The 13,997-nt window shown below is 46.0% G+C and overlaps 2 protein-coding genes across 2 annotated transcripts in view; one reads left to right on the top strand and one right to left on the bottom strand.

Annotated features, from left to right (window-relative positions):
* Positions 1-13,997, top strand: part of LOC135400790 (uncharacterized) — a 94,389-nt gene that overhangs the window by 25,779 nt on the left and 54,613 nt on the right. The window lies entirely within an intron of this gene.
* LOC135399778 (uncharacterized) lies at positions 3,957-9,182 on the bottom strand. Its single transcript, XM_064631512.1, has 4 exons — positions 9,100-9,182; positions 6,743-6,859; positions 5,453-5,743; positions 3,957-4,800 (listed from the first exon to the last, which is right to left on the bottom strand). The coding sequence occupies exons 1-4, from the start codon at positions 9,103-9,105 to the stop codon at positions 4,066-4,068; spliced, it is 1,149 nt and encodes a 382-aa protein (XP_064487582.1). The 5' UTR covers positions 9,106-9,182; the 3' UTR covers positions 3,957-4,065.

The raw sequence follows: 13,997 nt of genomic DNA, 5'->3' as shown, positions 1-13,997 counted from the left end.
TTCGAAATTTGTTATCACGAATGCACGTGCGTAGACTCAACCTATGAATTATATATTTTTCAACTCCACTCTGGTATGCTCTGAGTATCTGGATACACAATGAACACGTTTTAGAATGTTCGAAGTGTCCGTTACTCTTCCGGTTGCGACACACTGTTCCATTCGTTCGAATAGTTCCTATGCACTTTCTTATCGTTCCTTACAGCCGTCCTTGCCAGCGAACGCAGCACGTAGCGATTTGTTAAAACGAAAGCAGACAATACCCCTAGCCAAGTGCGGATAGCCAATGACAAAATTTGTAGTGTGTCTTTGGTAATAATCGCTTTCTGCTTACTCCATGGAATTATGCTTCTTTCGCACAACGATCCAACCATATCCGTTTTTATCGAATTGTACTATAGGTTCGTCGGTTAAGATAAACATTTTAAATCGACAATGAAAAAATGGCTAGGAAGCAAGCGAGCTGGTGAAGATGATGCATATTGTAAAAACCCCGAGACTAGGGAACCCGAAGGGAGACTTTGAGACTTCGTGTTGTGTCTGTCCCTTCGTGTTCCATAGTCTCGGGGTTTTTACATTATTCGTCATTTTAAATCGATTCAGAGTGGCAGATTCTGTGCTGTTATGACCTACAAGTACTTTCTAGCGTGAGCTTTGAATGTTTCTGGCACCGCCTTCCCAAATTTATGTGACTTTTTCTCATTTTGCGTTAAAGACATTGATGTGCAGAGCGGTGCCTGAATCAGCATATTTTGATTGTCAAGTCAGATGCTTTACCACAGAGCTACGGACGGACTTAGTGGCGTCCTCAATGGCTCTCGGTAGGGCTTCGGGCCACGTGCTACAGTCCGGTCCGCTTGCGAAAGCACTGCCAGAGCCACTGACGGTGGCACTGATGAATGTCCTCAACATTCGAGCAAGCGGGATCATATGATGTTCAGTAGGTACGAAGTATGTTTGGGCCATGGTTTGGGCGTTTAGAGGAGCACCACCTCAAGACGGCGAGCGACGACTTGTGCCACCCCTGCGCTAGCCGCATGTAATGTACTTCAGTTATCACAACCATTAGCTTGTATATGAGAAGCGCGTGCCCGTATACGCGTCGATCATTGGCGTCGATGGATGCTGAACCGCTCGACAACGAATAAATGATGACGGTTATAGGGGGTGTTACACTGCTGGAACGCTGTACCCTACCCTATTACCTGAGAAACAGACCAAAACTGACGATAATGCGAGTAATAACAATAAAGATTATTTATTGTGCGACGTAAGTGCATCGTGTGGCATAATGATAGCGTGCAGTAATTGAACTGCTCTGACATAGAAAAATCGAAGAACTTATTCTATACATATAGGAATAGATTGGTTCTTGCGGTTGGTTTTCTTTTTTATGCCTCTTGGTCATAATAATAATAATAATAATAATAATAATAATAATAATAACTTTATTAACGTGCGCAAGAACAACCACAGCCTTGGTATTGGCGCACGTAGACAATGCAGTATTTACAACATATAGAATATACAAACATATTTGTATATTAATACATATACAGATTAGGCAAAATATAACGTATTCAGGAACATGAACATAACAGGAAGATATTCACATTGATACATACAGTACAGACATACAGTACATGGCAGCAAAAGGGAAGGGAAAAGAAAATTGTACAACTTCATATGTTACTGCGTGAACGCCAGATGAGAGTTTTGAAAACGTTTGTATGGGGGTAAAAGTTATCAAGAAAGGGGTGGACTGCGTTTGTCATTTGTTGAATACGTGCGATCGGATTTGCAGGCATATGGTGGGATAGGTACAATATATTCTTGTGTCTGGTTACATTGACAGGTACGACGATATGAAGCTGATGTAATAAAGATGGTGTATCGAGAAAACTGTGTAAGATGTTATAACAGAGCATAATATCATGAAAACGGCGTCGCGTTGGGAGTGGTTCGAGGTTAAGGAATGACATTCTCTCTCTATAGTATTAATAATAATAATAGTAATTTTATTTTCCCATTCGATACACACTAGCATGTACAGCAGGCCCGCCTAAGCCGAAAGGCTTGTGCCACTGGGCCTGTGGCAGTTAAGCGACATTCACGGGAAGTTCAACTCCAACAATACAGAGAACAAGTCATTTCATACACTACTTTGCCCCCAGCACTTTGTGTAGGAGATTTCCGGCTCACGTCAAAAGAACCCCTGGTGGTCGAAATTATCCACGGTCCTACCCTATGTACAGTCCTATACCCAGACAAACGTGGCGACGTGCTGCGCGGGCCGCATGTCGCCACATTTGTGCTTTAATGCGCACGTCAAAAGAATCCCAGGTGTTCGAAATTATCCACAGTCCTACCCTGCCCACAGTCCCACCACAGTCCACCCCTATCCACAGTCCTATACCCAGACAAATGTAGCGACATTGTGCACGAGCCGCATGTCATCACATTTGTCTGACACACCTAACGCGTAAATCTACGCCGATTACCTATTTACCATTACGTCGTTTCGAAACCTGGTGTGACCGTGTATATGCCGTTAAAAATGTAGAAAGAAAGCAATTTGTACCTGGAGATGGATGAAGATGGATTGAGGTAAGTGGTTGAACATTGCGCAAACAAAGCGTGCGCCCCCGTTACTTCCTTCTCGGTGTTGTAGTGTAATACATCAGCAAAACCGTTTTGAAAACGCGACACTTTAAACTGATACCGGGGCGAAACCGGCACCCACAGAATGAAAATTAAACTTCGTGAACATAACTTATCGTTGTTGCCTAAGAGTTTTACTCATTTGCAATGAGAATGTGTGCCGGCGCATAATTCAGGTTTCCGCAAGCTTTTGTTTTTACTTTGGACAGAACACGTACGTCTCAGAGTGACAGATGACGCGCATATGAACTGGCTCAATAACATTGTCAGTGCAATGTGGTCAACTTTTTTATTGTTAGTTCACTTCTCTCCTGCTTGCTGTCCTTCTCGTGAAGTAGGCATTGGGCGATTACTTTTTTGGAGATTGCATTCGAAATGGCTTTTACACCGGACAAGTAAAATCCAGGGGTGAGTAAACGGGCGCATTCTTGTTTAGAGTTGTACAGTGCTGGACAAAAGTTTGCGGAACGCGCGAGCGATGTATTTTCTCCTCGGTGCGACACCCTGGCGGCGGGCTGAAGCGGGCTTGTTCAATGGTTCAAAGGGAGGAAAGGAGTACGCCGGTAGCGACACCAACCCAAAACACTTCGCCGGCACATTCAAGCGATACCGAAACTGCCGCAGTGTGTCGCAACCAGCGCACTCGCCCATCCCTCTGAACGAATGAACTGTCCCGTTTCCGCTCGCCGCTAGGGTGTCGCACGGAGGAGAAAATACACCGCTCGCGCGTTCCGTAGTCCAGCACTGTACATTTGTTTTCGTTCTCGTTTCTCTCATATTTGTTTTCATTCTCAATACCAGTCGCTTACTTCGGTTTGCATGTTGCCGTTTTCGGTAATGGGATGGCTCTTCTGCTGCAAATCGATTGGATTGGATTGGAAAAAGAAATAAAAATATGGAGAGGTTAGTCCCGAGCCAGTCAGAACTGGCTACTCCAAAACGCGTTTGTGGGTGAAATCGACATAGCTTTCAAATCTGCAGCTTTTGTCCAAGTGTTGCGTCAGAGTACCGAACGCGTGCGCAGACAATTTGGCTTCAGTGGAATCCCACGTCTTCTGGAAGAACTGCCCGCACCCGTTGTAGTGCCCTGATAAAATCCTTAATCCAGCGACTTTAGATTGCCGCAACCCACCCAGGATCCTGCCCGCAGACGGACACAGCTTCTGGGCCTTACGAAAATAGTACGGTCATGCCAAGAGGGCCTGGGGGGGGGGGGAGATCTGTTTAATGGCAAGGACCTGCTCCTGTTCAAGCTCTTGCAGATTACAACTTCTCCAGAACACGAAGAAAATATATCATGCTGCAAAATATTTTTATTAAACTCTATTTTCAATTTGACGAGGAACGGACACATAGGGACGATAGATAGACAAGGACAAGATTGAAGATAACACAGAGTACGCGTCACAGGAAGACTTTGTAATGTGGCACGCCACTAGACGCAAATCCGGCAACATGCTTGACGGAGGACGAGTAGGAAAGAGGTACACCAGCTGCACCAGAAACTGCGAAACCCCCTGATGCACCGCCATGCGACACAGAGTTCACCCCATGAAAGGCACCGTAACCGGCACCATGGTTGACAGACGTGGAATAAGAAGCACCCGATCCAGCACCTCCAGCGAGGAGCCCAGCTCCGCCTTGACCATAGGAGGCACCTGCTCCAGCCCCACCTGCGAGAAGCCCTGCTCCTGCATGCCCAGCAGATGAGGAATAGGACGCACCAGAGCCGAATCCTCCACCGGAGGCATGGTTTACGGACGTAGAATACGAAGCCCCAGACCCAGCACCTCCCGCGAAGAGCCCAGCTCCGCCTTGGCCGAAGGAGGCACCTGCTCCAGCTCCAGCTCCAGCTCCACCTGCGAGGAGTCCAGCTCCAGCGTGGCCAGCAGACGAGGAATAGGAAGCACCAGAGCCGAATCCTCCACCGGCGGCATGGTTAACGGACGTAGAATAGGAAGCCCCAGATCCAGCAACGCCTGCACCTCCTCCGTGGTTAACATTGACCTGAGCACTGCCGCCGCCATGTCCGAAGGAGGTAGAGTAGGTACCGGAAACTGAAGCTGGTACAGCGGCTGCAGGAGCTGCTAATGGCAGAGTGGCTGGCGCGAAGCTAGCGGGCACTGCTGCTACCACAACCTGGGGAGAGGAAAATTGAAAGCAGTTACGTAACCAAATGAGCATCCTTAATTAGGAATGTCTGCTATAGGACGTATTTGATGATCCAATTGTTATCATTATGCCCCATTTTTGCTTGTTCCCATCATCGCCATGCTTCTGTTCGTATCTTGGCTATGATTGCGTGATGAAGCGGTGCTTGAAGCTTTAAGAAGAAAACTACATTGCTTGCCATATACCTTAAGAGTGTAAATACTGAAGGCGAACCATCTGCAGGGCACGCAGACACGACTTACTGATTGCCATGATGACTAAAGCCTCGGTCTCGCTTCTGGCTTACGCGAGGTATGAGGTCTACGTGAAACTGTCGTGAAAACGTCCACTTTCCGGAGGCATAGATCGATTACGTGTTCTGTTATTGACAAGTAAAGAGTTGCTCCATACATTGATGACAAGTTCATGGAACGGCCGTAAAAAAGTATAGGGAGAGGTCTGGGGAGGTGCATTTTTCTCTGCGGGCTAGCACATGACTGGTTATTGAGCAGGGACATATCTCTAGTTCGCCAATTGATTGTTTATCCACCGTCGCGACACCACCAATTTAATATTTAATATGGCCTTATAGCCTATTTGGTGGCGCTACGATGTCCGTTTGTGTCACAGTGCATAGTACCTTAGGGACTGCTGCGTATGTAGCAACAGGTGCTTCCACAGGAACGGGAGCGACTGGAGCATTGATGCCAACTGCTGCTGGTGAAGATGGGGCTGTTCCAGCTTCGTTGGTCGATACCGACGCTCGGAATCCAGCAGCGTCAGCCACGTAGTTGACGACACGGCGGCGACCATCGGCACCAGTCAGGCCATAAGAGCCCACTACCCTGCCGGATACGTCGCCTGACTCCTGACGGAAGGACCCTCCGGTTCCGTGCTTTTCGTTGTAGTTGAAGTTGTAGTTGCCGGCTCCCTGAAAGTACACAAGAGTGTGATAATCGGACTGCCAATAATGATAGATCGACGGTCTATAACGTGAGAATACTATTGCGAAATTGATCGTGCGACTAGAAGGGTCCTGTTACTCTCGGACTATATAACCACCCCCTCCCAAGATATTAGGTTAGGAACGAAGTAACGTTACGAAATGAAAAACAAGGACATAGTACAGCTCACGTCAACCTTAATAATAACACTTGAGAAAAGCATGGTCTTGTTCCCGAGCGCGATTACAGCAACCCTTGAGGCCATGAGGAAATCTTAATTGAGCAAAATTATTCTGTTAGTTTAACGAAAGGATTTCGTTCACTTAACATTCTACCAGTGCCCCCATGGTGGTGTTATCGCGCTCGGAAATGTGATCGAATTTTTTTCCAGTGTTATTATTAAGGTTGACGGGAGCTGTACTCTCACATCCCAAGAAAGGCTCTTGTATCGCGCGGTTCCCTGACCATGTTGGGAAAATGGAAAACGCAGGTATAGCAGCTAACAGCAGATCAAGCAGAGCATGCATACCTGCTATACCCTAATTAAATTACGGAGACGGGAAATTAGGAAATCTATTGACGTACCGTCACTGCACCGTACGCGTTTCGTGAACCTCCACAATAGTACAGTTTTTGTGTGTCTTATTTCCTAACTTTCGTTAACATCCATCTGGTACAGTTCTAGCGACCAATTAAATCAGACTTCAACATGCTCTGTCACAATCCGTTTTCACGAACATAAACTTGACTAATAAGCGTCGCGTAGATTGTATCAGTAAATAAGCTTCTCAAAAACGTTTTCAATACAGCTTACCTTCACCTATCAACGGTAAGAATTTGGGAACTTCGTCCCTGTATGTTACTGCACCTTCTCTCGAAGCACGCGATGTATTCCTAAAAGCCTGATTCGAAGTTTTGAAATGCCCTCGAATTCTTCGACCGGTGGATACGCTTCTAGAACACCACGTAAACGTTGGCGCACTCACATCTTGAGATCTTTGCTGAGTGGAACTGCCTGCAGCGCCTCCAACGTAGGCTACAGCCACTGGAGCTCTCAGGAACCCAGCACGTGCCACTGCAACAACAGTCAGGAGTACCAACGCCTGACGGAAGGAACATGCCTTTTAATATGAACAGTTACTGGCTGTTCCGAATTAACACTTTACAACAGTGCTTAAAATTCGACCCTGTTCCAAATACAAACTTTCAAGTCACGTAAATTGCGCAGCAGATAAGCACATGCATTACGTTACCTACCCTTACTCTGCTAGCACATTAAAAGCTTTATCACTACGCTCACAGTGCACAGCAAATAGGGACAACTCATTTCATTCACCGATCATTTTGTCAACAAAATACATTTCGTAAATTATTCGTCCTTAGACATTATTGTTCTACCTTACACGAATGGTGCATCTTAAGAGTACACAATACACCTCGTTATAGATTTAAGGGTCCTATGGTCAATTCCTGTTTGACAAATAATAATCACAAGCCACACGTCAAGTTGTTATACAGGAGAGAAGATTAAATAGTGCATATGGAGCTGAAAGAGTTCAAAAGGGAGTAATGTTCCACGTGCAATTGGGTAGGGTACCGCACTACGGCGGTGAAACACCCCATCTCATCGTCATCGTTTATTATTGTTGTTGTTGTTGCTGTTGTTGTTGTCGTCAAAATTGTCCTCAAAGAGCGTGAGCTGGAATACTAGTTATGCAAAACTAGAAGCTTTCGCCTCTAGAAAACGCAATATGAAGGCAGTCGTTTCGAAACTATAAGGAAACATAGACAGGACACCACCTGTAACATCGTTCGGGAAATAAGGGGCAGGAAATGAATGGAATCTAACACAGAGACTCAGCAAGCGTCATGTTGTCTGCGATTGCAGCCTATTGTACACGTTTGTAGCTTTGCGAACGACATTGCATGCACGCAGAAGCTCCTCGACCGTTCCTCAACCTTTCGCGTAGTGTTCCATTTCAATACTAAGTGATAGTCGTATCACTTTCGAAGTAATATATTCTAAATGTGGGCTTCGAACATATTGTTATGAAAACAACACGTGTTGTTGTTATTGACAACAACAACATATTGTTATAAATCGTGACTATGACACGGGGTGATTACAGATTGCTATAGATTACTATTGAATGCACTCAAGAAAACAGAGCTTCACCGCATAGCACGCTCTTCGCCAGGGATGATAGGGTTCACTTCTGGTTCCAAGAGAGAAGGAGGCGTGCGTATTTTTGTGTCAGTTATCATATATCCCATTTGCACAAAAAGACGTACGCCACCTTCTTTCTTCGAATCAGAAACGATAACCCTATCATTCGTGGTAATGGTTGGCGCAGAGATGGCTATGCGGTGAAGCTCTGTTTTCACAGTGTAGCATATGGTGAGCTAGAATCACCGTAATTGCTACTACTAGAATGACCATTAGTGTAGCTGCCTTGATTAGCGTTCTCCTATTAGAAAGCGCTCAGGAGTCGACAAGCACACAAGACATATTGAATTTTACTTCGTGGGGACGAGCCATCTCAGTGCGTGAATCAGTGCGTGAACCGTGGCGGGCGACAGCACACTTTTGTCACATGCATTTTTTTTTTTTTTTTTGCGCTTCATCTAGTCCCTTTTGTTAGATGATGAGGCTATCGTTCATTTTAGAGATGAGGTGCCATCAGGTGTTATCAGAGATATCCGTTCCTTAAGGACATCGTCTGTCTTAATGACTTGTGATTTTACACGATGTTTTTATACATTTTAGGATTTAACTCGTACCAATTCACTACTCAATAGTTTGGTGCATTACAGCTCGAATAGCTTTTGCGGCAATAAGACACGAATCATCAGCATCACTCAGAACCAGACCAACACACCATCATGTATATGCTTTTCGTTATGATATTACACCCCAGAGTCGAGCGTGTTAAGGCGTCCCGCTCATTAGTGGTAGCCAAGGTCGTGCTGAAGACTGGGAGGTGGTGGGTTCGAATCCTACCACTGGCTGTGCTGTCTGAGATTTTTCCCTTGGTTTCCCGAAGACTTTCCAGACGAATGTCTTTCCCCTGATATCGGCCCAGGACGCATACTGTCCCCCGTTGTCACTCACTCCTTCCTGCTGTCCTCTCTCCATCTGTCCACATCTGTACGCCGCTCATTAAACATATCCCCCCGCTCATAGCCACAGTTGCTTCGCGGCGCTAACACGGAACTTTAAAAAAATACACCCCAGAGGACCCCATAACCCGAATACGTTGCACAAGGGAGTTCAGCATGCATATGTCTTTTAGAATAGTGTCCGTGCTTCTTCTACGTCCACGATGCCCCCTTAACTCCTTACCTTCATCGCTCTGCTTCAGCCGCTTCGTCCACTTCGTCAGTCAAGCTGCGACTAGCTGCCATGACTTCTCTACCCACCCCTTATATATATGCACATCCTTGCTCACGTGATCTCATTCAAATAAAATCCCACTGGACCACAGCTGCCTCATCCTTCTCCGCCATGTGTCATCGACAGGCATCCCAACAAACAAGCGACCTCGACGAGAGAGCCGCAATTTTTTCTCTTCCGCAATAGAAAATATAAGTAACCGCCGACGCAAAGTGACGTCTTGTAGATTACACGGGATGAGACGCTTAACGGCGAAAGGTAGGAGGAGCAGGGACGGCTTCCAATTGCGTTACCCTTGTGCGCCTTCTGACTGGTTGCGTAGGAACTCCTCACGGTTGCTTATTGGCGAGGATGCTCGAGTGAATCGATTAGGTCATTGATAGATGAGCAAACTAATGAGCAGTGCGTTGCGTCCGAAAGCGTTTCCCGAGGCCACACCGTTAGTTCACCTTGAGGATATATATATGTATTTCTGTCCGCTCGTTGTAATGCGGAGCATGCGCATGTTTATATTCGAAGTGTGTATTTAATGTGGCCTCTTTAGAATTATTGTTGATCGGTGTCCAGCTGCGATGTTGCTGTTTTTGATAGGTGGTGTGGGGCTCCGATTCTGGTACTTTAGTGCACATCAGGAGAGATGTGTAGCGGGATGACACGATCAGTTCATTTTCGAGGTGTTCGAGTTGAATTCGAGGTGTATTCGTATAGCATTCACTGGCCATCTCCCCGCCTGCATTTAATAGATATACGCGCGGCACCGTCTTCCTACAGTGCGTATAGGATGGTGTGCATTGCGCATGTTCTTTCACAATACTCTCGCATGTATATATATACACTGTTATCGAGAACGAAGTTTTTGTTTTAGAGAGTCTCGTTTTTAACTGAAAAGGTTCTGATGTCACTATGGCTTTTGGTTAGGTTTTGTCTCCTAAAAATTGAACTGACATCGTATCGCACTGAAGGTCGTTATCATTCTAGATTAGAGATTCGACGAGGTAGCGGGGCATAGTCATTTCTATTATATATATGTATATATATATATATATATATATATATATATATATATGTTGGTAAGTCAAACGTCGCCATGCCAGTACTGGACAGCTGTTTCGGCCTTCTTGGGCCTCATCAGCAGTACGCAGGCAGGCAACGTTTGAGCGGATGGCGTCAGAAGGTCACGTGGCACGTGATGCCTCCCGTCAGGGTGTCCTAAGACACCTCTGAAAGCCCAGTGTAAAGCCAGTCAAGTGTATAAGGGGAAAAAATTAGCAGGAGAACTCCTCCGCTCAAACGTTGCCTGTCCGCGTACTGCTGATGAGGCCCAAGAAGGCAGAAACAGCTGTCCAGTACTGGCATGGCGACGTTTGACTTACAAACATATGCTATACGTGCAGCCAAAGAACTCCTGCTATTTTTTTCCCCTTATATATGTATATATATATAGTTATACGCGTTTATGTGTAGGAGTGGACATGATATGGAAGCGTCCAGGTAATACATCCGCAGGGAATACATTCCTATTTATATTAAACAAACTGAAAACAACAGTTGATATCGCTGGCGTATTTTTGTTGCTCTAAGCCAAAACCAAAAGAAACTGTGGGCACCGAGTATTGTGCTTCTGATCGCAGAACGCGACATTAATACTTCAGAGACAAGATGGCAAGGAAACAGGCGAACTGGTGACATCCGTAATTAAAACCCTGACACAATCGACACTACACAAGTCTTGTGTCCTGTAGTTTGTGTGTTCCAAAGTCTTGGGGTTTTGATTACGAATTAATTGCTTATAACACTGTCCGGGGCGCTTGTGCGTTCTTTGTATTCCTCCTTTACACATTGTAGTGCAAGATGCGCTGGAATTTTCAAGGAAAACATCGGTATTTTGGTGATCGGTACAAAGGCCACATACGCACAACGCGTCGCACTGCGCTGTACACAGGATTCGGTCGCGAAGGGCAAGGCCGTTCACATTGACTTAGGCTCCCGTATTTTTCGTGCGTCCTGTGGTAACGTTTCTCCGCGCGCTTCGGACGGCGAAGTAATCTTGAATTTAGTAAGTGACGGCACTGAAACATCTTGGCACCCATTTGCTGCCGTGCTACTTGCGCTTCGAGAATATTTGAATTGGTAATGCGAGGAATGGCCTTGTGATGACTAAAGTGAGTAATGTACTAAGCATTCTACCTCTTCATTTAGCCGCTGCCGTCGTACTCACTCTGCTTCGGCATTCTTCATTTTGGATTGCAATGCACCACTCTCACAATGTGCGTATCTAACCAATCTGGAAACGCCCACTTTACTATCCTCACACCCGAGTGTAACAGCGCAGCAACATTACAGCTGCTCGGGAAAGAGCCGTTGATTGGTTGCTTCACCTGCGTACATCGTGTCAGTGCAGTGAAAGCATGCTTCACAGGAGACCACCACGAACGGACCAACACGCGCGCTGTCTGGGAGACTGCTGTTTCGTTCTTCGGGTATCGCTGCATAGTTGCAAGAAGTTACAGATCTCCTGTCATGACATAATTAGGTTCGTGTACCGTAGAATCAGCGTAGGGAGAAGCTGCGAGCTCTCACTTCTCACAGAAAATTCGCCTGCTCTACAGACACGGAGCAGTGTTACTTCCGGGGGCCTTTCCACGTAACGGAGTGACGTCAGCATCACATATTCGCTTACGGGTTCTCTGCAGAGAACCCGTAAGATCCCGAGAACCCAGAGAACCCGTAAATCTCTAGAAATCACTCCCCATCCTTCATGAGGGATGGGGAGTGATTTCTAGAGATTGCGCAAGATGAAAGGCCTTTCGCCTTTATTTATTTATTTTTTTTTATGCTGGGAGCCTTCACTGCCCCTTTAAGGCTCGTGACGCCCTCTGCCGCCGTATATTGCAGCTTGACTATACAGCACTCTCTCACTGGCTACATTACTGGGTCCCGTTCCCCGGTCTACCCAGTGGGCCATCATTACTGCCCTCCTTCGCTTTCTCCAAGCTTCGGGCCTTATGAACACTCTTTGATTATGATAAACAGTCTTTGATTGCGATGAACACTCATTGACTGTGATTTATCTGGGGATTTCCTTTTCTTTGCTTTTTTGAATAGGAAGGGCTGACCTTTCCTATTTACTTCAATAAACCATCATATCTCCCCCTCCCTCCCCCACCTCTTTTAAGGCATGAGAGAACAAGGATCCTGTGGGATTTCACGGTAGTAGGTCCATGGATCCTTTGAGGGATATCAGGATGAAGTGAAATAAGTATAAGTCGCTCATGGAACAGTCGAGATATGCCCGGCTGGCTGCAATGATACGGCAACTCGCGTGTAATATGTCTCTCGCAGAAGATGATGTGTGTAAGCGATCTGTACATTGTCCGGGTTTGTACCGATAACATTGCACAAACTGCATGAGGAACAAGGTCATGATCATGGATGCATAGTATATGTAACACGACAGATTTCTACTATTACATTGTCGAGTGAAGATACCTGTCTCCCGGAAGCTCCCGCGTAGGGAACTTCTCCATGATTGCAACGAATGGCACAGCTCAAAGATACTACTTGGTCGTGTAGTTGCAGTTTACTGACAGTGTTTGTCCACATATTCAAGTCCCGCACTTTTTTCAAATATATTTGACTCGAGGGCAGAAACAAAAGCGACCGAATCGGTGCGTTATGCTAACCCCAGCTTCTCATGTACACATACACGACCGGGAGACACCGTGCAGAACAGAATTGTCTGTGGGGGCCTCGGTGGCTCAGTCGGTAGCGTGTTCGCCCACGGATCCCGAGATCGCGGGTTCGAACCCTGCCGTGCACGCCAGCAACTTGGTGGCAGGGTACAAGTTGCTTAGACACGCCGTCTTCCTCGAGGGACGTTAAATACGGGGTGCCGTGTGGTGAGCTTTCATCGCACGTTAAAGAACCCTCAGGTGGGCAAAAGCAATCCACAGACCGACCGATGTGGCGTCGCTCATGATCTCCGTTGTCTCGCGACGAAAACCCCCAATTATTAATATTATATTAGAATTGTCTGTCTGTCCCAATTCGACAGAGAGCAATTCAATGAGACACCCTCGACAAATGTTCCTGCAAACGACTCTGATTCCCAGGACAGCGTGGAAAATCAAAAATGCACAATACGGAAGATATCGTTATTTTCGAAATTGTGCACCAATTCCTACTAACCGGAAGTGACGTTGTGTGCGGCAGGAGTCATTAGGAGTGCATTGTTTTTGAAAGGAAAGTGCTGCACCAGTGCGTAAGTACACGCGAGGTGTGTGACAAAAAGAACGCGAGAGGGTTGAGCTCCTTGAACTAGTTTAGGAGGTGCAGGCAGCGCAGGCGAAAATAATGAACCTATACCTTTTCTTTTAATGCAATAGGGTGTGTTTAGAAAAATAATATTCGGGTCATACCTGATGTTTAGTGAATCCACATGGAACTCATTAAAATAATATCTTCCTCCGCAATCATAATCCACTAACGTAAAGTTGTTGTAGAATCTTCTTTACAGAACGACTGCTTAACAGATTTATATCTGAATATTTCGTGCGGCCAAAGTGACTCTTTCGAGATGATTATCATTCTACGCACGTGTTACTGAAGCTAATTCGCATACTAAGTAATTCAGATACCACGAAGCCTAAAGGATTATACACCGATTAGAATGTGAGCTCTGCTTGCGTAGATAAGACGTAGATAAGCGTCGCATACATCAAACAGCTTTGAAGATGGAACCTACAACAATACAGGCATTAATGGTGCTAAGCGGTATGGCAGGCCAAATACTCGCACTTTCGAAAGCCAGCTGAGTCTTACATCTGACAAATGTCTAGCCTAGATAT

Source organism: Ornithodoros turicata, chromosome 7 (genome assembly GCF_037126465.1).
Source record: "Ornithodoros turicata isolate Travis chromosome 7, ASM3712646v1, whole genome shotgun sequence".
Taxonomy (NCBI): domain Eukaryota; kingdom Metazoa; phylum Arthropoda; class Arachnida; order Ixodida; family Argasidae; genus Ornithodoros; species Ornithodoros turicata.
Note: the sequence above shows the minus strand (reverse complement) of the source record. Positions and strands in the feature narration are given on the sequence as shown.